We start from the raw sequence: 21,050 nt of genomic DNA on the forward strand, positions 1-21,050 counted from the left end.
GGGCTTAAATTCTCCTAAAGGTGTTCATGCTAAATCCTCCTTGGATGGCCTTTCCTACTACAGCCTGAATGCAGAGGCTTGCATAAATGGAAGAAGGTGTATATGAAATCTCTATAAGAACCTCAGGGGGAAAAAAGCCTCCAAATACTTCTCACAACTACCAGATGGGAAGGGGTGACACTGGATGTCATGAAATCAGCAGGGGCAATGACTCAAAATTTGTCTTTCCAAGGAAGCACTGGCATTGTAGCAATGGTGTGTCATATATAAAACACTTATTTCATTGTGACTTTGCTCAGATTTATTACTGAGCACCAGCAATAAAGAATCTATCACATTCCTATATCACATTCCTGTGGTAGTGGACCTATTAGAGTGCATTCAGAGGAGAACCATGAAGATGTTCAGAGGGCTGGAGCACCTCTGCTGTGGACACAGCCTGAGAGAGCAGGAGGTGTTCAGCCTGGAGACGAGAACGCTGCAGGGAGACCTTGGAGCACCTTCCACTACCTAAAGGGTCTCCAGGAGGGCTGGAGAGGGACTTCTGACAAGGCCATGGCATGATAGGACAAGGGGGAATGGCTTTAAAGTGAAAGGGAGTAGGTTCAGATTAGATACAGGGGAAGAAATTCTTTACTGTGAGGGTGGTGAGGCACTGGCAGAGGTGACCAGAGAAGCTGTGGATGCCCCATCCCTGGAAGGGATCCTGTTCATGGCCAGGCTGGATGGAGCTCTGAGCATCCTGCTCTAGGGGAAGGTGTCCCTGCCCATAGCAGGCGAGTTGTAAGGAGATGGTCTTCAGTGTCCCTTCCAACCCAAACCATTCTGTGATTTTGTGAAACTAGCTAGCCTGCAGCTAAGTACCATTCCAGTCAGAATGGTAAGACTAAAGTTCAGAGTGCCTTTCTTAAGAAATGTTTGTTGACTTCGAGCTATTTAAGGAATTGAGATATAAATATTTGAGCAAGTTATCTTTAGGGTCCTTTTCAAGCCAAACTGTTCTATGATTCCATTAATGGTATGAAATGTGGAATACATTCCTATAGCGTGTACACTGTGGTGGCCACCAAGCCCTCACGACATCTAGGAGAAACATTACTTGTCCCAAAATGAACCCTTGGCTATTGCGTGAGGTAACGCCGTGATGTGGGAGCTGGGTTTTCCCTGCATTTGCGAGCGGAGTGGGCCGAGGATGCAGCCAGAGGGAGAGGGTGTGAGGGCACTGGTGTCCCTGGTGTGAGGGAAGCTGCGCCGGTGCCCTCACAGGGGCGCCGGACGCTTTTCTCTCCTCCGGACCGAGCAGCGCTCCCTCCCCACCATTGCCGTCCTGGGCTCTCCTGGCCGCGCCTGCGCTCCCTGCGGGAGGACGGGCCGCGCCTGCGCTGCCGCCGCAGCCGGGCCGGGCCGGGGCCGTGTTGGGCTGGGCTGGGCCGGGCCGGGCCGGGTCGGGCCGCCGCCCGCCCCAGCCATGTCCGGCGGGCCGCGTCGCCCGGGTGCAGCGGAGCCGGGCGGGCTGCGCAGGTGAGAGCGGCCGCGGGGGCACGGGAGAGCGGGGCGGGCAGCGCTGGGCGGGCGGGGGTGCGGCGTTGCCCGTCCGGAGCGGCTCCGGAGGCAGTGCCGGTGTGCAGCCCCTGCTCCTCCGGCAAACGGCCCCGTCTCCTGCGGCCTCCTCTGTCAGTGGCGAGTGAGGGACTCGCCAGCAGCCCCGGGCAGGGCGTGTGGCCTCGGCGAGACGCCCCAGCCCGGCTGGTAGCACTGGGGCTTGGTGTCAGGCTGGAGTGGGCGGGCGGTGCAAAGCAAATACGGGAATGTTTCTAAAAGACAGAATTTTCGGTCATCATTTCCCTTTACAAACAGTGTCGTACTTACGGCGTGTGTTGTAGTGTACCTAAGCTGGTTTAAAAATTGTTTTCTTTCAAGTCGTTAAACCGAGTGATTGTTTAAGGTGGTTAGGGATGGGTTGTAATCGTTTATTGCCTTGCTGAAAACTGAGCGGATTGGAAAGTGGAGCCTTTGCCTGGTCTGTGATTCTGGGGAAGGTGTTTGTGCTGTTTGTGCTGTGTGGTGCTGGTAACTTCGAGCCCTCTGGGAGCAGGAAATACCCAAAGCCAGGCAGGGTGGGGGAGGAAGGAAAAGAAAACATGGGCGGTTAACAAAGGAGTAAAACATCAGAAATCCTTTTTTCTTCCTTGTTGAGTTAAGGGCAGAGACCTGGCCCGTACAGAGCAGCGTGTTTGCTGTTGGTCACACATACAAAAATGTGTAACAGAGGCTGCTGTGCCAGAACGATCTCTCAGGCAGGTGTGGGGTGGATCTGCAGCTGCCGTCCTCAGCCCAGAAGCCACCTCAGGTGTTGGGAGATACTACGGTTGTGTTTTGTTTAGTAAGCTGTCATTTAAGGTGTCAAAGCCTCCAGAACCAAGGAGGAGAATGTAGACAGCTCAAGCCTTAAGCAATCCCTGGCTGAGCTGCCAGTGTGTTGTGAGCACTAGAGGCAGCTCCCTGTCCCACGTTTCCTTGTGAGGGCTCCAGAATTTCCTGTGTAAAAGTGTTTCCACATAAACATTTGACCTACGTCTCCCTAGCCATTATGTTGAAATGTAGTTTCTGGACTTGCCTTTTCTGTGAGTTTACTACTGGATGGAACAGTAATTAAATATCAAATAATACGCTGCTGACAGAGGACGGACATGGCCACAAATCCATAAACGCTGGTGGCAGTCCTCAATTAGGTTTTTCTTCCCCACCAATTTGTTTGCAAAAAGAGTCTATTTTTTTGTTATCAAAATATTAAGTGTTTAATTGATAATTTTGATGTCTTAATTGTACTTATTTTCTGTTATTTATTTTCTCAGCAATTGCGCCAACACCTTTGTTAAGTATGTGTTGCCTGAGTAAGCTGATATGAATCATGTGTCTGTATGCCAAATCAAATTGTCCATCTTTGATTTTTAGAGGCCATGCTCAGTGGCTACCAGTGACTTGATTTCAGATGAAAATTCTTCTTTTCTAGTTCTGTGCAACATCCACACTGCTGGCATCAGGAGCAGGAACACAGAAACTGCAATGATTCCGATTCTCTGGTGTTGGAGGAATATCAATGTGGCCATTCAGACCACTGGCTGGAGAGGTAAGGAACAAGTGTACATTTTTTCTAAATCTCTCCTTTGCTGGGCTGTTCTTTAGGACTCCAAGAAATGCCTGGATGTGTTTAGGTTGAGTGTTCTCTTGTAATGGAGTAGCACAGAGTGAGGAGATGATACCTGCATCATGCCTAAAGCAGACCATCCAGTGTGTCTCATGGAAATACCTGCCACAGCATTAGCAAGTGTTCAAAGTGAAAGGGAGAAGGGCTGTGTGCTGAAGCAGTAGTTGAAGCCTTTTATTGCTGAAGTCTTCAATATTAGTATAAAACTCCCAATGAAGCCATTTGCTGTTATTCTTACACTTTGCTCCTGCATCTTTCTGTGTAAATGTGAGCAGACCATCTTTGTCTCTTCACAGTCCACTTGGTATATTGAGCTGTACTACAGATTTTAGTGAGCACCTTTTTTTTCCTGTAGTCCATTCCTGAGGACAATTTGAGATGAGCTAGAACTCTATACTTAGGTAATTCTATGAATATTTTCTTGGCTTTTGGATATTCTAGACTAAAGACCCAAGGTGGAGGAGGTGGTTGAGACTGGTTGAGAGTTAGTGTCTGATAACAAGGGTGAAAAGTGGTGAGTGCTGAGATATGAGCAGCAAACTGAACAGAATGTAAGAGGATGTGTTTTACTAAGGGTACATGAAAATATTTTCTATGTAATTCATGCATTTCTGAGTATTCCCACTGTATGAAGGTGATTTTAATTTTTGATGGCATGTTTAATATTGCTTTGTTAAGGAATGAATGTTTTGAAGAGCTTAGGAAAGGCCTTGTATTCAGGAGTGTTTTCTGTGTCTTTGATGTGGTCATAAAAAATACTGAGAGTATGGCATGAGTGTGAGACTTAAGTGGATGTGCCAGCAGTGTTTTGTGTTTTTCTTTTGCTGAGTAGGTTTGTTCCTTTTCAGTGTGGAGTCTTTGTCCTGTGTTACAATGAGATTGTCAGCTTGCATGGTAATTTCATCTGTTGATGTGAAACCATTTAGGGAAAGTAAGACTGTCAGCTAAATCTGCTTCTGTATTATTTACATGACTTGTTGAATGTTGAGGCCTTAAAATTGACAGAAGAGGACAGGCTGAAGGTGACTTAGAACTGAAATAGAGAAGGAACATGCCCATGGTTTTACAGTTGTGGAGCTGGTTTTGTCCATTATTGATGTTTCTGTTGATTAATTGTGTAACATGCAACCAATAGTCGTGTTGAATTCCCATTATTTTTTAGCTCTGCAACATCAGAACATTCTAGGCCACTTTCCAGTTGCCTGAATTGGGAAGGTAGAACTGAAGAAGGCAAAGCAATGAGGACTTCAAATAAAAAAATGACCCAGTAGGTATTGAGCTATTGCTGCTTATTATTGTATTGGTTTTAGCAACAACCATCTGATGGTCCCTGACTCGTTCATATGCAGTAATGAAGATTTGAAACCCCAGACAGGCTGTTTCATATCAAGCCTGAAGGATGCTTTAGGGAGGGAGTAGCACTGAGAGGTTTTAACTCAAAAGTTACTTGTGTGATTTGATTAGTACAGCTTTCACTTCTGTGAACTAGGGAGGTAAGAGTTGTGCTCGCTGTCTGTCATTAAGAATACAGGGCAGTTCTGGAATATGTGTTTATTAAACTTCCTATAATGCTATTAAGGTTCTTTTCAACTTTATTTTTATTTTCAAATTCTGTTACAAGCAACTCTGCCAATCCAGCAGAAAGGGAAACTGATGAGGTGGTCCTGAGGAGAAGACAAAAACAGATCAATTTTGGCAAGAATACTCTGGCATATGACAGATACATTAAAGAAGTTCCAAAGTAAGTTGCTCTGTGTTGCAGATTTCCAGCTGAACCCTTAGTTGTTCCTGGTGGGTGTTTGTGTGTGTAGAATAGCACACAGCCTTAGCTCTCTTGAAATTCTTCCTGTGGTTTTTACAGCTGAGTGTGACATTATATGATGTGTGATATCTCTGGGTAATTTAAGTGTCCCAGCACTTTTCCCTCTCAACCCTCTCACCTTATTGTGTGTTTGGTGGGGAGAGGAGAAGACCTTGAAGCTGTGCAAGCACTGTTCAGTCATGCCCAAAAATCAGTGTGTTTATCAGCACTGTTTTAGTGATTAGTACAAAACACAGCACTACAGAGACTGCTGGGGAGGAAGGTAACTCCATCCTTGAGAGACTGAGTACAATACTAAATAAAAGAAGCTACACTTAGGAAAAGTAAAGCAGGAGGAGCTGGAGGTTAGGATAATATTGAAGCAGAGTGAGTTATGCTTCTGTTTCATCTTTGTTCATGGGCAGTGGGGCTCTGCTTCTGGCAGCTGTCAGAGTGCTGGACTGGATGAGCCTCCAGTCTGACTCAGCACGTTATGGTGTGTTGTTGCTTTTGTGATTTAGTTTTGGTAACACATTTCAGTGAAGTGATTAAAAATATGAATGTTTCTTTATTAGAACACTGATGCTAGTGTGACCTGAAGGACTGAGGATTCTTCTTAAGAAAAACTCTCCTTATGCTCTGAAATAACAAATGTCACTGTGTGTTTCCAGGAGCCAGCGACTTCCAGGGGTTCACCCTACAACTCCCAACAAGTTCAAGAAGTACAGCCGCAGGTCCTGGGACCGGCAGATCAAGCTGTGGAAGATAGCACTGCATGCCTGGGATCCTCCTGCTGAAGAAACCTGGGATCTGCAGCCTGTGTATGTTCTGTGGGGCAATCAAGTCAGGGCTTGAGGAATTTAGGGTGGGCTCTGTACTTCCTTTAGAGCATTCCTGACTGGGAGAGAAAAGGCCAGACTCAGCAATGGGAGTAGCCTTGAATGCTTTGTTTTCCATTCTGTTAGTCTTCAAGGTATTGCAGTTATTTAGTCTAAGTTACTCTGCAGTCAGGTGTTATGAGGAGAAAGGCATTTGGTCTGCCTGCAGCAGCACATTCCCTTCCCCTTTGTATTTACACTGCTGGGCACAAGGTAATGCTGGTTCTCTGGAAAGCGACAGACACGAGCAGAAACTTGGCAATTATTGTTCCTTGACTTGAATAACTTTCCATCTTTCCTTTCTCTGATGTCAGTGGAACCACATGTCTCCTACACTGACAATATGTGAGAGGATTGGAGATGTTTAAGTAGTTGAGAGAGAGATTTCTGTGCTCTCTGCAGGATGGTGGCAACTGTGTTCAAGAAGGAAATATTTTTATCTTTTCCATATCAAGGCTGGTTCTGCTACTTAGTGCCACGTCATTCCTTACAAGATTTGGACTAGTAAATTGGGAGGAGAAGAGTGAATGGAATTCTCTTGGCTGTGTTACTGCACTGTGTAAATAGTTTTACCTGTGTTGGAATTGACCTGTGGTAGAAGTTGCAGTTTTTCTGTCATTTGGGTGTCATATGGGATTAACTGTTACTTCTTACTGCAGCTAAACTGTTTTCTGTTTGGAACAGTAAGCCAGATTAATAGTTTTTAAAAGTTTTTTCTCTTTTCCTGCTGTGTTTAGCAGTACAGAACCTTCAGGTAGTTCCCAGGAATGGTTCTGCAAAGATGAGGATGTTCCTGGCTCCTTTGTGTTTGACGAAAAGCAGATGAGAAATGAGTGTGAAGATGAATGCAGGCAGACTGCCCACACACCTGAGAGGTATCAGAGCAAACTTCTGTGCTTAACTTAGGGAAATAATTCTGTACAGGTCAGTGCTGTCAGGCTTTTGGAGGAAATGTTTAGTGTGCAAGGGCAGTTAATACTCAGCTCTGGGGTTTGACACCTTTGCTGTTGAAAGTAATCCATCACAGGTACAGAGCAATAAATATGGAAAGTTTACCAGCATTGCTGAATTACATGATTTAACAGAAGGAAATGCAGTGTTTTTTCAGCTTCTCAGTTTATACAGCAGAGTACTGAGGTTTCTTTAACCATTGCTGGTATGTTCTGAAAGTAGAGGAGCTTTTCCAGGAGCAGGAGTCCCCATCGTTCTTAGAGTTGTGCCTGTCTGGAGCACAGCAGGGAGGCTGACCGTGACAGGCACTTCCCTGTTTAGTGAAATATCTTGTCCTGGGGTGATGTGTGTGAAGCCCAAAATGGTTTTGTTTCCAAACTGTGAGAGATTTCCTCAGTGTTCCTCTGTGTGACTGAGGAATCATAGCCCAAAAGAAAACTTCCTCAGCAGCATATGCTCTTGTTTAGCAGGACAGCGATAAACATTTAAACATAGATAAGAAGTGTTATGTGTGTAAAATCTGTTTTTGTAGTTCCTGTTCTCCCAATTCTTCTCCAGTTTGGAAACGCAGAAGAAGAAACAATTCTGACTCCTCTGTGGTTTCAGAGAGCAAAAACCATTATCTGCACATGTACCACACTGCACTGGAAAGGTATGAAGTGATTCTCCATGTGGGAAATCATTGATACCATGAACTGACTTTTGGAACATGACTGGTATTTTTCTCTCCCTTAGTCAATAGCTTTAATTTATCTAAATATGTACAATTTAATGAGGAAGGGAGATCGTGTCAGAATAATTGTGCTGTATGATAGCAAATATTTACAGTACTCCATTGCAAAGTGTCAGAAGACACAGCACAGCTTGTGTTTTGTGTGTAGATTTCGGCAACACTAAGGATTTTGGCAGTTTAGTAGACATTTCACACTAACCTTAGTGAAAATGTTCCTGCAGGTATGGTTTCTTTTCTCTGCTTAGCCCCCTTCTGAAAAATTAAGAGGAACTGTGTTACCACAGTGTATGGACTCAGGCATTTTCATTTTCTTTCCAGCCTTACTGCCTCAGGACATCAGGATGCTTTTTCCAAGTGCTCAGAGTGGGAAGCCTTTGGTGAAAAAGATGAAGTCATGGCAGTGCAACAAAGTATAGAAATAACAAGGTAAATACCCCAGTGATTTTGTTGTTTTTGTTGCTGATGCTGTAGCGGTGTCCTTTCCTTTTCTTTTTCTTCTTTTCCTTCATTGGTCTCTACTTTTTTTTTTCCTCCCTTTCTACCTTTCTTCCAGCACATGGTATGTTTGGTTGTTATTTCTGTTCTTTGAGTTTACTTGGCTTTTTCCAGTCTGTCTCTCCATCTGTTGCTTTCTGCTGCTTCTACCCTCCCAGGTGATGCTGGAAAATGATGACCCCCTTTCAAACTCTGTCTTGTGGAAAGTTTGCCTCTCACTTCCTCAGCCTATGAGCTGGAAGCTTCCTCCATCTGTCTCCCTAGAGGTTAAGTTGTTTTGTTGTTGCAACAAACCAACAAACGAAAAAACTAAGGAAAAAAACGCCAGGAAAAATCCCTAAGTAACACAAGTGACTAAAATATTTATTTAAAGAATTTTATTTTTTTTTATTTTTGTGTGTAAATCACTAAGAGTGATTTCGTTTTGCATTTCCACCTGTGTGTATCCTTTTCCACATCACTGATTTGGGGGTGGGCAATGTCAGTAATCTGAAGTATATTATATAAATGTGATGTAATTAAACTAAAGACAGTCTGTGGGGTGGACTGTGTCAGTGCAAATACCCCATATGTTTGTATCATGGATAGCCCAAATTTCCCAGTCTGCTGCAGCTCAACAGGTCTTTCTCAAAACATGGCTTATGGCTATATTACTTATTTCCACAGTTTGTAGTTCCAGAGCATACTGGGGAAATATCTTACCTGTTGTTTTTTTACATTAACATAATTTGTCAACCCAAAAAAACCTTTTTTTCCCAAGCAGAAGATATTTTTAATCCATTATATGAGTACAGTTTTTCTACTGTGAGGTTTAGCACAGCCTGAAACCAACATACCAAGTTATCATGTAATCTCTAAAGTATGAGGGGCTTTTTGTGTCTTTGTAAACTGGATTAAATTGCCCAGAGAAGTTGTGGCTGCCCCATTCTTGGAAGTGCTAAAGGGATTGAACAGAACTTTGAGCAACCTGGTCTAGTGGAAGGTGTCCCTGTGGCAGAGGGTGGGAATTGGATGGTCTTTAAGGTCACCTCCAAGTCAAACCTTTCTCTGATATTGTAAAACTTGCTAGACTGCAGCTAAGCACCATTCCATTCAGGACAAACCTCAGTAAGACTGAGGTTCTCAGTGCCATTTTTAAATTTTAAATTTTTAAATTTTAAATGTTTGTGGACTTTGAGCTGTTTAAGGAGTTGAGATAGAAATACTCAAGCTCTTACATGGATTACAAGACATTTTCTTCCAAAGACATCCTGCAGGATTTCTCATTTGTGGTTTTTGGGGTTGGTGGGGTTTTTTGCTAGATAGCTTGCCTGTTTAAAATGAGCAGTATTATTTGGATAGCCCTTAGGGAAAAGACTTAATGAATCCATGCAGTTATTGTTAAAACCCTTTGAAGAGCTCAATAAAAATACAGTCAGTTCTTTGTAAGACGTCTGGCTTTAATTTTAAAGTTATGTTTACCAGGTAAAACTTTATATGAGTGGAAATCAGTCTGGCTTATCTGTATGCAGTGTCTTACCTGAGAACATGGGAATAAATACAAATAGAACTTAAATTCTCCTAAAGGTGTTCATGCTAAATCCTCCTTGGATGGCCTTTCCTACTACAGCCTGAATGCAGAGGCTTGCATAAATGGAAGAAGGTGTATATGAAATCTCTATAAGAACCTCAGGGGGAAAAAAGCCTCCAAATACTTCTCACAGCTACCAGATGGGAAGGGGTGACACTGGATGTCATGAAATCAGCAGGGGCAATGACTCAAAATTTGTTTTTCCAAGGAAGCACTGGCATTGTAGCAATGGTGTGTCATATATAAAATATTTTTTTAATCGTGTGAGTAACATGGCTCGCTATTTAAAATTTTTTAAAAGTTTATTAAGGGATAAGAGTGTTAAAATCCAGCTCTGGGGTGCTTGGCTGTTTGACAAAAGCCACAGTTAACTTTAACCATGTTCTCTATATTCTGTTTCATTGCAGGTGGTACATGAGTATTGATAAGGGTTTATATATATTCAAACAATGTTTTGAGTTTAGATGTTCTTTTGCTTGGTTTTAAATTTTGACTTGTCTTCATGCCATCGTGTAGCTTAAACTAATGTGTTTTATTTCTTCTTGTGGTTCCATCCTGTTGTATTTTCACTCCCTGATAATGAGATTTAATAAATTCTTCTTCTTTTTGGTGCTCTGGTTTCTGTTTCAGTTATCTTGTCTTTTAGATAAGACAGTCCCCGAATGTGGGAAATCACCTAATCATTTTACACCATTTTCTGAGCTAGTTAAATGAAAAATCACTACAACATTTCACAGTCTCTGTTATGCTATGGTCTAAAATATTATAGATTACACTACTATTTATAAAAGCTATACAGTACATATATAAACAGACAGATTATACTCTATCAAAAGCAGTAATTACAAATTTTACTGTATGAGGATTTTTCTGATCAATAGTATCATGCAAAACAAAAGTTACTACATAACTGTGAAAGCCAATAACTACATTTATTATTTATAACCCACACATACAGAAACATGGTGGATTTAGAGTGCAGAGGCTGCTGTGCCAGAGCGTTCTCTCAGGCAGGTGTGGGGTGGATCTGCAGCTGCCGTCCTCAGCCCAGAAGCCACCTCAGGTGTTGGGAGATGCTACGGTTGTGTTTTGTTTAGTAAGCTGTCATTTAAGGTGTCAAAGCCTCCAGAACCAAGGAGGAGAATGTAGACAGCTCAAGCCTTAAGCAATCCCTGGCTGAGCTGCCAGTGTGTTGTGAGCACTAGAGGCAGCTCCCTGTCCCACGTTTCCTTGTGAGGGCTCCAGAATTTCCTGTGTAAAAGTGTTTCCACATAAACATTTGACCTACTTCTCCCTAGCCATTATGTTGAAATGTAGTTTCTGGACTTGCCTTTTCTGTGAGTTTACTACTGGATGGAACAGTAATTAAATATCAAATAATACGCTGCTGACAGAGGACGGACATGGCCACAAATCCATAAACGCTGCTGGCAGTCCTCAATTAGGTTTTTCTTCCCCACCAATTTGTTTGCAAAAAGAGTCTATTTTTTTGTTATCAAAATATTAAGTGTTTAATTGATAATTTTGATGTCTTAATTGTACTTATTTTCTGTTATTTATTTTCTCAGCAATTGCGCCAACACCTTTGTTAAGTATGTGTTGCCTGAGTAAGCTGATATGAATCATGTGTCTGTATGCCAAATCAAATTGTCCATCTTTGATTTTTAGAGGCCATGCTCAGTGGCTACCAGTGACTTGATTTCAGATGAAAATTCTTCTTTTCTAGTTCTGTGCAACATCCACACTGCTGGCATCAGGAGCAGGAACACAGAAACTGCAATGATTCCGATTCTCTGGTGTTGGAGGAATATCAATGTGGCCATTCAGACCACTGGCTGGAGAGGTAAGGAACAAGTGTACATTTTTTTCTAAATCTCTCCTTTGCTGGGCTGTTCTTTAGGACTCCAAGAAAAGCTTGGATGTGTTTAGGTTGAGTGTTCTCTTGTAATGGAGTAGCACAGAGTGAGGAGATGATACCTGCATCATGCCTAAAGCAGACCATCCAGTGTGTCTCATGGAAATACCTGCCACAGCATTAGCAAGTGTTCAAAGTGAAAGGGAGAAGGGCTGTGTGCTGAAGCAGTAGTTGAAGCCTTTTATTGCTGAAGTCTTCAATATTAGTATAAAACTCCCAATGAAGCCATTTGCTGTTATTCTTACACTTTGCTCCTGCATCTTTCTGTGTAAATGTGAGCAGACCATCTTTGTCTCTTCACAGTCCACTTGGTATATTGAGCTGTACTACAGATTTTAGTGAGCACCTTTTTTTTCCTGTAGTCCATTCCTGAGGACAATTTGAGATGAGCTAGAACTCTATACTTAGGTAATTCTATGAATATTTTCTTGGCTTTTGGATATTCTAGACTAAAGACCCAAGGTGGAGGAGGTGGTTGAGACTGGTTGAGAGTTAGTGTCTGATAACAAGGGTGAAAAGTAGTGAGTGCTGAGATATGAGCAGCAAACTGAACAGAATGTAAGAGGATGTGTTTTACTAAGGGTACATGAAAATATTTTCTATGTAATTCATGCATTTCTGAGTATTCCACTGTATGAAGGTGATTTTAATTTTTGATGGCATGTTTAATATTGCTTTGTTAAGGAATGAATGTTTTGAAGAGCTTAGGAAAGGCCTTGTATTCAGGAGTGTTTTCTGTGTCTTTGATGTGGTCATAAAAAATACTGAGAGTAGGGCATGAGTGTGAGACTTAAGTGGATGTGCCAGCAGTGTTTTGTGTTTTTCTTTTGCTGAGTAGGTTTGTTCCTTTTCAGTGTGGAGTCTTTGTCCTGTGTTACAATGAGATTGTCAGCTTGCATGGTAATTTCATCTGTTGATGTGAAACCATTTAGGGAAAGTAAGACTGTCAGCTAAATCTGCTTCTGTATTATTTACATGACTTGTTGAATGTTGAGGCCTTAAAATTGACAGAAGAGGACAGGCTGAAGGTGACTTAGAACTGAAATAGAGAAGGAACATGCCCAGGGTTTTACAGTTGTGGAGCTGGTTTTGTCCATTATTGATGTTTCTGTTGATTAATTGTGTAACATGCAACCAATAGTCGTGTTGAATTCCCATTATTTTTTAGCTCTGCAACATCAGAACATTCTAGGCCACTTTCCAGTTGCCTGAATTGGGAAGGTAGAACTGAAGAAGGCAAAGCAATGAGGACTTCAAATAAAAAAATGACCCAGTAGGTATTGAGCTATTGCTGCTTATTATTGTATTGGTTTTAGCAACAACCATCTGATGGTCCCTGACTCGTTCATATGCAGTAATGAAGATTTGAAACCCCAGACAGGCTGTTTCATATCAAGCTTGAAGGATGCTTTAGGGAGGGAGTAGCACTGAGAGGTTTTAACTCAAAAGTTACTTGTGTGATTTGATTAGTACAGCTTTCACTTCTGTGAACTAGGGAGGTAAGAGTTGTGCTCGCTGTCTGTCATTAAGAATACAGAGCAGTTCTGGAATATGTGTTTATTAAACTTCCTATAATGCTATTAAGGTTCTTTTCAACTTTATTTTTATTTTCAAATTCTGTTACAAGCAACTCTGCCAATCCAGCAGAAAGGGAAACTGATGAGGTGGTCCTGAGGAGAAGACAAAAACAGATCAATTTTGGCAAGAATACTCTGGCATATGACAGATACATTAAAGAAGTTCCAAAGTAAGTTGCTCTGTGTTGCAGATTTCCAGCTGAACCCTTAGTTGTTCCTGGTGGGTGTTTGTGTGTGTAGAATAGCACACAACCTTAGCTCTCTTGAAATTCTTCCTGTGGTTTTTACAGCTGAGTGTGACATTATATGATGTGTGATATCTCTGGGTAATTTGAGTCAGCTGTCCCAGCACTTTTCCCTCTCAACCCTCTCACCTTATTGTGTGTTTGGTGGGGAGAGGAGAAGACCTTGAAGCTGTGCAAGCACTGTTCAGTCATGCCCAAAAATCAGTGTGTTTATCAGCACTGTTTTAGTGATTAGTACAAAACACAGCACTACAGAGACTGCTGGGGAGGAAGGTAACTCCATCCTTGAGAGACTGAGTACAATACCAAATAAAAGAAGCTACACTTAGGAAAAGTAAAGCAGGAGGAGCTGGAGGTTAGGATAATATTGAAGCAGAGTGAGTTATGCTTCTGTTTCATCTTTGTTCATGGGCAGTGGGGCTCTGCTTCTGGCAGCTGTCAGAGTGCTGGACTGGATGAGCCTCCAGTCTGACTCAGCACGTTATGGTGTGTTGTTGCTTTTGTGATTTAGTTTTGGTAACACATTTCAGTGAAGTGATTAAAAATATGAATGTTTCTTTATTAGAACACTGATGGTTGTGTGACCTGAAGGACTGAGGATTCTTCTTAAGAAAAACTCTCCTTATGCTCTGAAATAACAAATGTCACTGTGTGTTTCCAGGAGCCAGCGACTTCCAGGGGTTCACCCTACAACTCCCAACAAGTTCAAGAAGTACAGCCGCAGGTCCTGGGACCGGCAGATCAAGCTGTGGAAGATAGCACTGCATGCCTGGGATCCTCCTGCTGAAGAAACCTGGGATCTGCAGCCTGTGTATGTTCTGTGGGGCAATCAAGTCAGGGCTTGAGGAATTTAGGGTGGGCTCTGTACTTCCTTTAGAGCATTCCTGACTGGGAGAGAAAAGGCCAGACTCAGCAATGGGAGTAGCCTTGAATGCTTTGTTTTCCATTCTGTTAGTCTTCAAGGTATTGCAGTTATTTAGTCTAAGTTACTCTGCAGTCAGGTGTTATGGGGAGAAAGGCATTTGGTCTGCCTGCAGCAGCACATTCCCTTCCCCTTTGTATTTACACTGCTGGGCACAAGGTAATGCTACTTCTCTGGAAAGCGACAGACACGAGCAGAAACTTGGCAATTATTGTTCCTTGACTTGAATAACTTTCCATCTTTCCTTTCTCTGATGTCAGTGGAACCACATGTCTCCTACACTGACAATATGTGAGAGGATTGGAGATGTTTAAGTAGTTGAGAGAGAGATTTCTGTGCTCTCTGCAGGATGGTGGCAACTGTGTTCAAGAAGGAAATATTTTTATCTTTTCCATATCAAGGCTGGTTCTGCTACTTAGTGCCACGTCATTCCTTACAAGATTTGGACTAGTAAATTGGGAGGAGAAGAGTGAATGGAATTCTCTTGCCTGTGTTACTGCACTTTAGAAATAGTTTTACCTGTGTTGGAATTGACCTGTGGTAGAAGTTGCAGTTTTTCTGTCATTTGGGTGTCATATGGGATTAACTGTTACTTCTTACTGCAGCTAAATTGTTTTCTGTTTGGAGCAGTAAGCCAGATTAATAGTTTTTAAAAGTTTTTTCTCTTTTCCTGCTGTGTTTAGCAGTACAGAACCTTCAGGTAGTTCCCAGGAATGGTTCTGCAAAGATGAGGATGTTCCTGGCTCCTTTGTGTTTGACGAAAAGCAGATGAGAAATGAGTGTGAAGATGAATGCAGGCAGACTGCCCACACACCTGAGAGGTATCAGAGCAAACTTCTGTGCTTAACTTAGGGAAATAATTCTGTACAGGTCAGTGCTGTCAGGCTTTTGGAGGAAATGTTTAGTGTGCAAGGGCAGTTAATACTCAGCTCTGGGGTTTGACACCTTTGCTGTTGAAAGTAATCCATCACAGGTACAGAGCAATAAATATGGAAAGTTTACCAGCATTGCTGAATTACATGATTTAACAGAAGGAAATGCAGTGTTTTTTCAGCTTCTCAGTTTATACAGCAGAGTACTGAGGTTTCTTTAACCATTGCTGGTATGTTCTGAAAGTAGAGGAGCTTTTCCAGGAGCAGGAGTCCCCATCGTTCTTAGAGTTGTGCCTGTCTGGAGCACAGCAGGGAGGCTGACCGTGACAGGCACTTCCCTGTTTAGTGAAATATCTTGTCCTGGGGTGATGTGTGTGAAGCCCAAAATGGTTTTGTTTCCAAACTGTGAGAGATTTCCTCAGTGTTCCTCTGTGTGACTGAGGAATCATAGCCCAAAAGAAAACTTCCTCAGCAGCATATGCTCTTGTTTAGCAGGACAGTGATAAACATTTAAACATAGATAAGAAGTGTTATGTGTGTAAAATCTGTTTTTGTAGTTCCTGTTCTCCCAATTCTTCTCCAGTATGGAAACGCAGAAGAAGAAACAATTCTGACTCCTCTGTGGTTTCAGAGAGCAAAAACCATTATCTGCACATGTACCACACTGCACTGGAAAGGTATGAAGTGATTCTCCATGTGGGAAATCATTGATACCATGAACTGACTTTTGGAACATGACTGTTATTTTTCTCTCCCTTAGTCAATAGCTTTAATTTTATCTAAATATGTACAATTTAATGAGGAAGGGAGATCGTGTCAGAATAATTGTGCTGTATGATAGCAAATATTTACAGTACTCCATTGCAAAGTGTCAGAAGACACAGCACAGCTTGTGTTTTGTGTGTAGATTTCGGCAACACTAAGGATTTTGGCAGTTTAGTAGACATTTCACACTAACCTTAGTGAAAATGTTCCTGCAGGTATGGTTTCTTCTCTCTGCTTAGCCCCCTTCTGAAAAATTAAGAGGAACTGTGTTACCACAGTGTATGGACTCAGGCATTTTCATTTTCTTTCCAGCCTTACTGCCTCAGGACATCAGGATGCTTTTTCCAAGTGCTCAGAATGGGAAGCCTTTGGTGCAAAAGATGAAGTCATGGCAGTGCAACAAAGTATAGAAATAACAAGGTAAATACCCCAGTGATTTTTTGTTTCTGTTTATTGCTTATGCTGTAGCGGTGTCCTTTCCTTTTCTTTTTCATCTTTTCCTTCTATCTTTTCTTTTCCCCTTCTTACATTTCCTCCAGCACATGGTATGTTTGGTTGTTATTTCTGTTCTTTGAGTTTACTTGGCTTTTTCCAGTCTGTCTCTCCATCTGTTGCTTTCTGCTGCCTCTGCCATCCCAGGTGATGCTGGAAAATGATGACCCCCTTTCAAACTCTGTCTTGTGGCAAGAATTGCAAGTTTGCCTCTCACTTCCTCAGCCTAAGAGCTGGCAGTTTCCTCTCTGTCTCCCTAGAGATTGTTTTGTAGTGACAACAACGATAGCTGTTCATTTTTATGCAGTGGCTTGATTCCAGCCAGTTGTTCTTCAGTATGGAACAATCCAAAACAGAAGAAATCCAGCTTCTTTCTGCCTGACAGCAAGACTTGCAGAGATGCAGACTTCAGGCTGGAGAGGTATCAAAGGCAGCTCATCAGCTGGGGTTTGAGGGGTATTTTTGCCTATTATTTTAGTAGCTTAGTTGCTTTCTTGCTGTAATTCAATCCAAGCATTTATTATAAACATATGGTTTTTAATTTTTGTTTAGCTATTTTTTAATATTTATCCTAGAGATATGTTTACCAATATTTATATGTTGTATGGTAAAATTCTGTCTTTATGTTTTCATGTTATAGTCTGTGTTAATGTAAAAGGATTGTAGCTGTATTCAGTATTCAAAAGTTACCATAGTAAAGCCACTTAGTCTTTGGTTTTTGGTTTTTTTATTTGTAGGCTTAAACTTTGTAGCAGTTTATTGGATGGACATCAGTCAGAATACCCTGACAGAAAATGGGAAAGTGCAAATGCTGCAGATACAATACTGAGGAAAAAAATCTAAATATGAAGGTGAGTTTGTGCTGACTGCTTACTTGATCTCTTCTGTTTCAGTCACCCATCCACAGGATCATTCTGCCAAATGCAACTGTTCAGTTCAGGCAGATCAGTTTCTCTTTTATTTTATTAGTGTTTTATCCCATCCTCTTGCACTTAATACAGCACCTTAATTAAAAGACCTAATGCTTCAGACTTGCTAAATTGAAAGTGTTACCTGTCAGCCAGAAAATGTGTTTTTATCTCTCAAATGAAAAGTGCCAATTTTAAAGTATTTCAGTAGCACCTTTTCTGTCTCTTAATATTTTTGTGAAGAAGTAACAACTTGGCATTTGCAGCAGTAGATTTTAGTGAAAATTTTCTCTTGTACTGTAGATTCCTGTGGTGCATTAATAGGATGGTGGTAATCTGAGTTAAACAGATTTTATTAGCAGTTAGTCTTTTGTGTAATTAGATTGTCTTTGATCTACATTTGGTGCAGGCTCTGAAACATGGACTAGGATATAAATGTCTGTTAATCAGTGATCTTTGAAAATTTAGTCCTTATAAAACTCATTAAGAATATGGCCAAAATTAGTTTTACTCTTAGATTTTGGATTATAGCAGCGTGAGGAAAAGGCAGCTAGAGCTTTTAAAAATTATGCTGATGACATTTTTCTCTTGACTTTATTGATTTTTAATTTAAATTCTTTGAACATTAATAAGATTTAACATGCTTCCACTTTTTTAAAGTGCTAATTCAATATTTGAAAATATCTAGTCTCTCTTTGTATATAGAAATATTGAAGAAAGAATTTCTCCTGTAACAGAAAAAGACTTGAAGAATAGGGATGTATTCTGAGATCAGCAGATCAAGTCTTGGAAAACTGGTGCTGTCATGTAAGACCTGCACTGAAAGGGAAGAGATTTACAGTCAGCATAAGTGCAATCAACATAAGGTGAAATTATTCAGGTAAAAGAAGCATCTCTGGGTCACAGTTAAGAGCCTGTCTGGTTTCCACATAGTTGATATCTAGCTTTTTTTGCAGTGGTCTTTGTTGTAAATTAGGCTGTATTAAGGAGTGTATATATGCAGTGGGTTTGTAATCACTTGTTCTAATTGGAAAAAAGGCTCTGTAGTGTAGAATATATGAAGTGAATGCCTTCTCTGTGGAGCAATACATTGGTTTTCTGGGATGGAAAGATCAGTATTCAGAGCAGCATTGCCTTTAACCTTGGCTTTTAGGTATGATGGGCTCTAACTCTCAAGTGTCAGGAACTTTATATGTGGAAGTTTAATCTTGCTTGAAAATCAGATAGTGGTTTACATTGTAGAATTCCACACTACCTTCCCTTTTGCTAAAAGAAAATTTCTTTCTTAAACAGTAAATGTGAATATATCTGGTTGATTTCTAGGGAAGAAACCTTAGTCGATAGGACACTTAAGATATGGCAGAAATTTGTTAATTGGAATTGAGATAAAAGTTTGTTTTATGAATTAATAATGACATTTAGACAAAAATGATGCAGGGGGTTGGGAAGAATAGGCTCAGCTGCTTCCTTTTCTCTCTGACAAATGCTTCAGGAATGTAGAGAATCTAGTAGTGTATTTTTTCAGTGATTTATGTTCTCAAAATGTTCATACTAGTTCTAACACTGTATTTAGTATGGGCAGTATGGGTTTCTCCTTTATACTGTGCTAGAAGCTCACATATGCTCTCTTCCATTTACTGCTACTGTAACACTACAGCTTAAAAGAGGAAAAGAGGATAATATTTTGTTGTTAATGCCTGGATATAGCACGTTTATAAAATGCTGTTACCTGCTTTTTTGTTTAGGTTTCTCCAGATCTTTATAAGGATAGATTGTTTTCTGCAAGCTGTGCCTCAAGTGTAAAACTCCAGATTTTGTGAAACCTGTGCTGCAATGACAATGGATGTTCCTTAAAGCTTTTGTGAGGACATTGCTGCTGTGCCTGCATTGGCAGGTGACACATCATATAATGTGCATTAGATTTCAAAAGCTGCTTCAGGTGATGGATCCTGCCATTCCTCTGGAGGTCTTGTTCCTCAGGATGTGCTGATGCTTCACCAGAGTCAAGTCAGACTGAAAAATGAACCCCTCCAACCAAGGAATCTCCTCTGCTCCCCTGGACCAGAACTGGACATCCAGCCTGAAGAACTGCTTCAAAAGAATGTAGATCATTTCAGCCTTCCTCCAGCCATTAAAGACAAGCTGTTCATAACTTTTGGATTGGGTGATCACCCATTTGGCATATTTATTGTTCTCTGAGATGTATTAAGGTGGCATTTGCCTAAACCAGGTGAGAGAAGAGAAAGGAAAGGTAGATGGTTTATCAAAATCAGATCCATTTCTTGAAAGGGTTGAGTGACTGAGCAGCACAGCTCAAATATCTGGATTTTGCTTTTATGTGTGTTGCAGCCTGACCCAAAGAGCCAGTCTACAGTTAAAGGGTAGGAGAGGATGCATTCAGTGCCTGTTGTTCACACAACTGTTGGGGATAAATAGCAGTATTTGCAGGTGTGGAGCTGCTCTTGTCCAGGCTAAGGGTTGTGATGGTGTTGGGATAGACTCTCTTTTTTTTGTTCTGCTAGCACTGTGTGCAGAAGTTTGAAGTGAGAGCTGTGGCTACAGTGGTTTGGACTAAATCCACGTGCCAGTTACAAGAATTTTACAGTCCTTGTGTAGCATGTACTGGGATACCAATGGCTGCTAGAGCTGGGGGTTGTTTCTCTACAGGAGTTTGGTTTTGCTTTCCCTTGCTATGGGGCTGGCAGTACCCAGGGGCAAGAGCCCATTGTGCTGCTGATTTTGAAGTAAGCTGCTTCCTCAGAAACTACTCTCACTCCCAGAATGTAATTTCCAGACATGCTCAGGCATTTTTCCCAACACAAGGGTGTATCAGTCACACACCATAGAGCATGTGTGTGTACAAGGGACACATCTGTACAGCACTTTTCTAAGAGGTAATATTTAGAACCTTGTTGTTCCAGTGTGCATGTTTCCTTGTGATTTATGATGATTGTAAATAAGGGGATGTGTTACATTTTTGGCAATTTGCCTTTATGCAGAAGAATTAAAGACTTGAATTAAAAATCCTTGCTAGTCTGCTTTTGCAGTTGTATTGTCAGTTTGATTATAAAAGGAATATGTGGGTTCAGTAGTCCTTTCTTGTTTGTTTTAGGTAGCGATTTTGGATTTTTAGTCCTTGCTAAAAGTGGAAAAGAGGAGTCTTCAGAGATTCAAGTTAGACTCTTGAAGGCAGTTTACAATTCTGGTTTTGTCCAACCCCTCAGTTTCAAGGCATTGTAACTTGGTGGGAGGGAGCAGCTGAAGTCCCAGCACCCATTCTGCCATGGAAGGGGGTCCTGCTGGAGAAGGTGGAACTGCTAGGTGAGAGTACTGGGCTGTTGAGAAATACTTAAACTCAAGTATTTTATGAGTATTAAGAGCCCTTAAGCTTTTGCCTGTGATGGACAGGGCCTGCAATGGATTTAGGGACACATCCATAGGATTTTGCAATTCAGCGGTCCTTAAAAGATCTTTGTATTTCTTGGTTGAAGATATTAGACTAGACAAAGCATAACCAGTCTGCCTGTGGCAGTTAAATTTTGGGCAGGTTTATTCCCTAACCCAGATTCTGTGTGCCTGAACAAGCTGTGGTAGCACAAGGGAAGGAATGAAACAGCAGATGAAGTTTGAGATCTACTGAAGTGATTTCATGCAGTGCTGCCAGTGATGTAGAATCATCCTGTGTTCTAATTAGTAACCTCATTAGTCTAAATAGAGC

At 41.5% G+C, this 21,050-nt stretch overlaps 1 protein-coding gene across 8 annotated transcripts; it reads left to right on the forward strand.

Annotated features, from left to right (window-relative positions):
• The first annotated feature begins 1,432 nt into the window (after positions 1–1,432).
• Positions 1,433–20,358, forward strand: LOC136555750 (uncharacterized). 8 transcript variants are annotated; one of them, XM_066548732.1, is made up of 19 exons: positions 1,433–1,521; positions 3,014–3,130; positions 4,371–4,475; positions 4,830–4,949; positions 5,681–5,830; positions 6,625–6,762; positions 7,371–7,490; positions 7,890–7,997; positions 11,363–11,479; positions 12,720–12,824; positions 13,179–13,298; positions 14,035–14,184; positions 14,979–15,116; positions 15,725–15,844; positions 16,245–16,352; positions 16,732–16,845; positions 17,162–17,275; positions 18,021–18,212; positions 19,078–20,358. In XM_066548732.1, exons 1-17 carry the CDS (start codon positions 1,469–1,471, stop codon positions 17,265–17,267), a joined length of 1,989 nt encoding a protein of 662 aa, XP_066404829.1. In that variant the 5' UTR covers positions 1,433–1,468; the 3' UTR covers positions 17,268–17,275; positions 18,021–18,212; positions 19,078–20,358. The 8 variants fall into 8 exon arrangements, with proteins under 8 accessions (XP_066404829.1, XP_066404830.1, XP_066404831.1 ...); XM_066548733.1 differs by having other exon boundaries at positions 18,038–18,212; XM_066548734.1 differs by having other exon boundaries at positions 18,070–18,212.
• The last annotated feature ends 692 nt before the right edge of the window (positions 20,359–21,050 follow it).

The sequence above is a fragment of the Molothrus aeneus genome, chromosome 4, assembly GCF_037042795.1.
Source record: "Molothrus aeneus isolate 106 chromosome 4, BPBGC_Maene_1.0, whole genome shotgun sequence".
Taxonomy (NCBI): Eukaryota; Metazoa; Chordata; class Aves; order Passeriformes; family Icteridae; genus Molothrus; species Molothrus aeneus.

Excerpts from the sequence above, each read along its gene's own strand:
- LOC136555750 (XM_066548732.1), top strand. The coding sequence starts at position 1,469 with ATGTCCGGCGGGCCGCGTCGCCCGGGTGCAGCGGAGCCGGGCGGGCTG. Across the intron at positions 4,476-4,829 it reads TCAAATAAAAAAATGACCCA|CAACTCTGCCAATCCAGCAG; the intron begins GTAGGTATTGAG and ends TTCTGTTACAAG. Across the intron at positions 16,353-16,731 it reads CAAAGTATAGAAATAACAAG|TGGCTTGATTCCAGCCAGTT; the intron begins GTAAATACCCCA and ends ATTTTTATGCAG.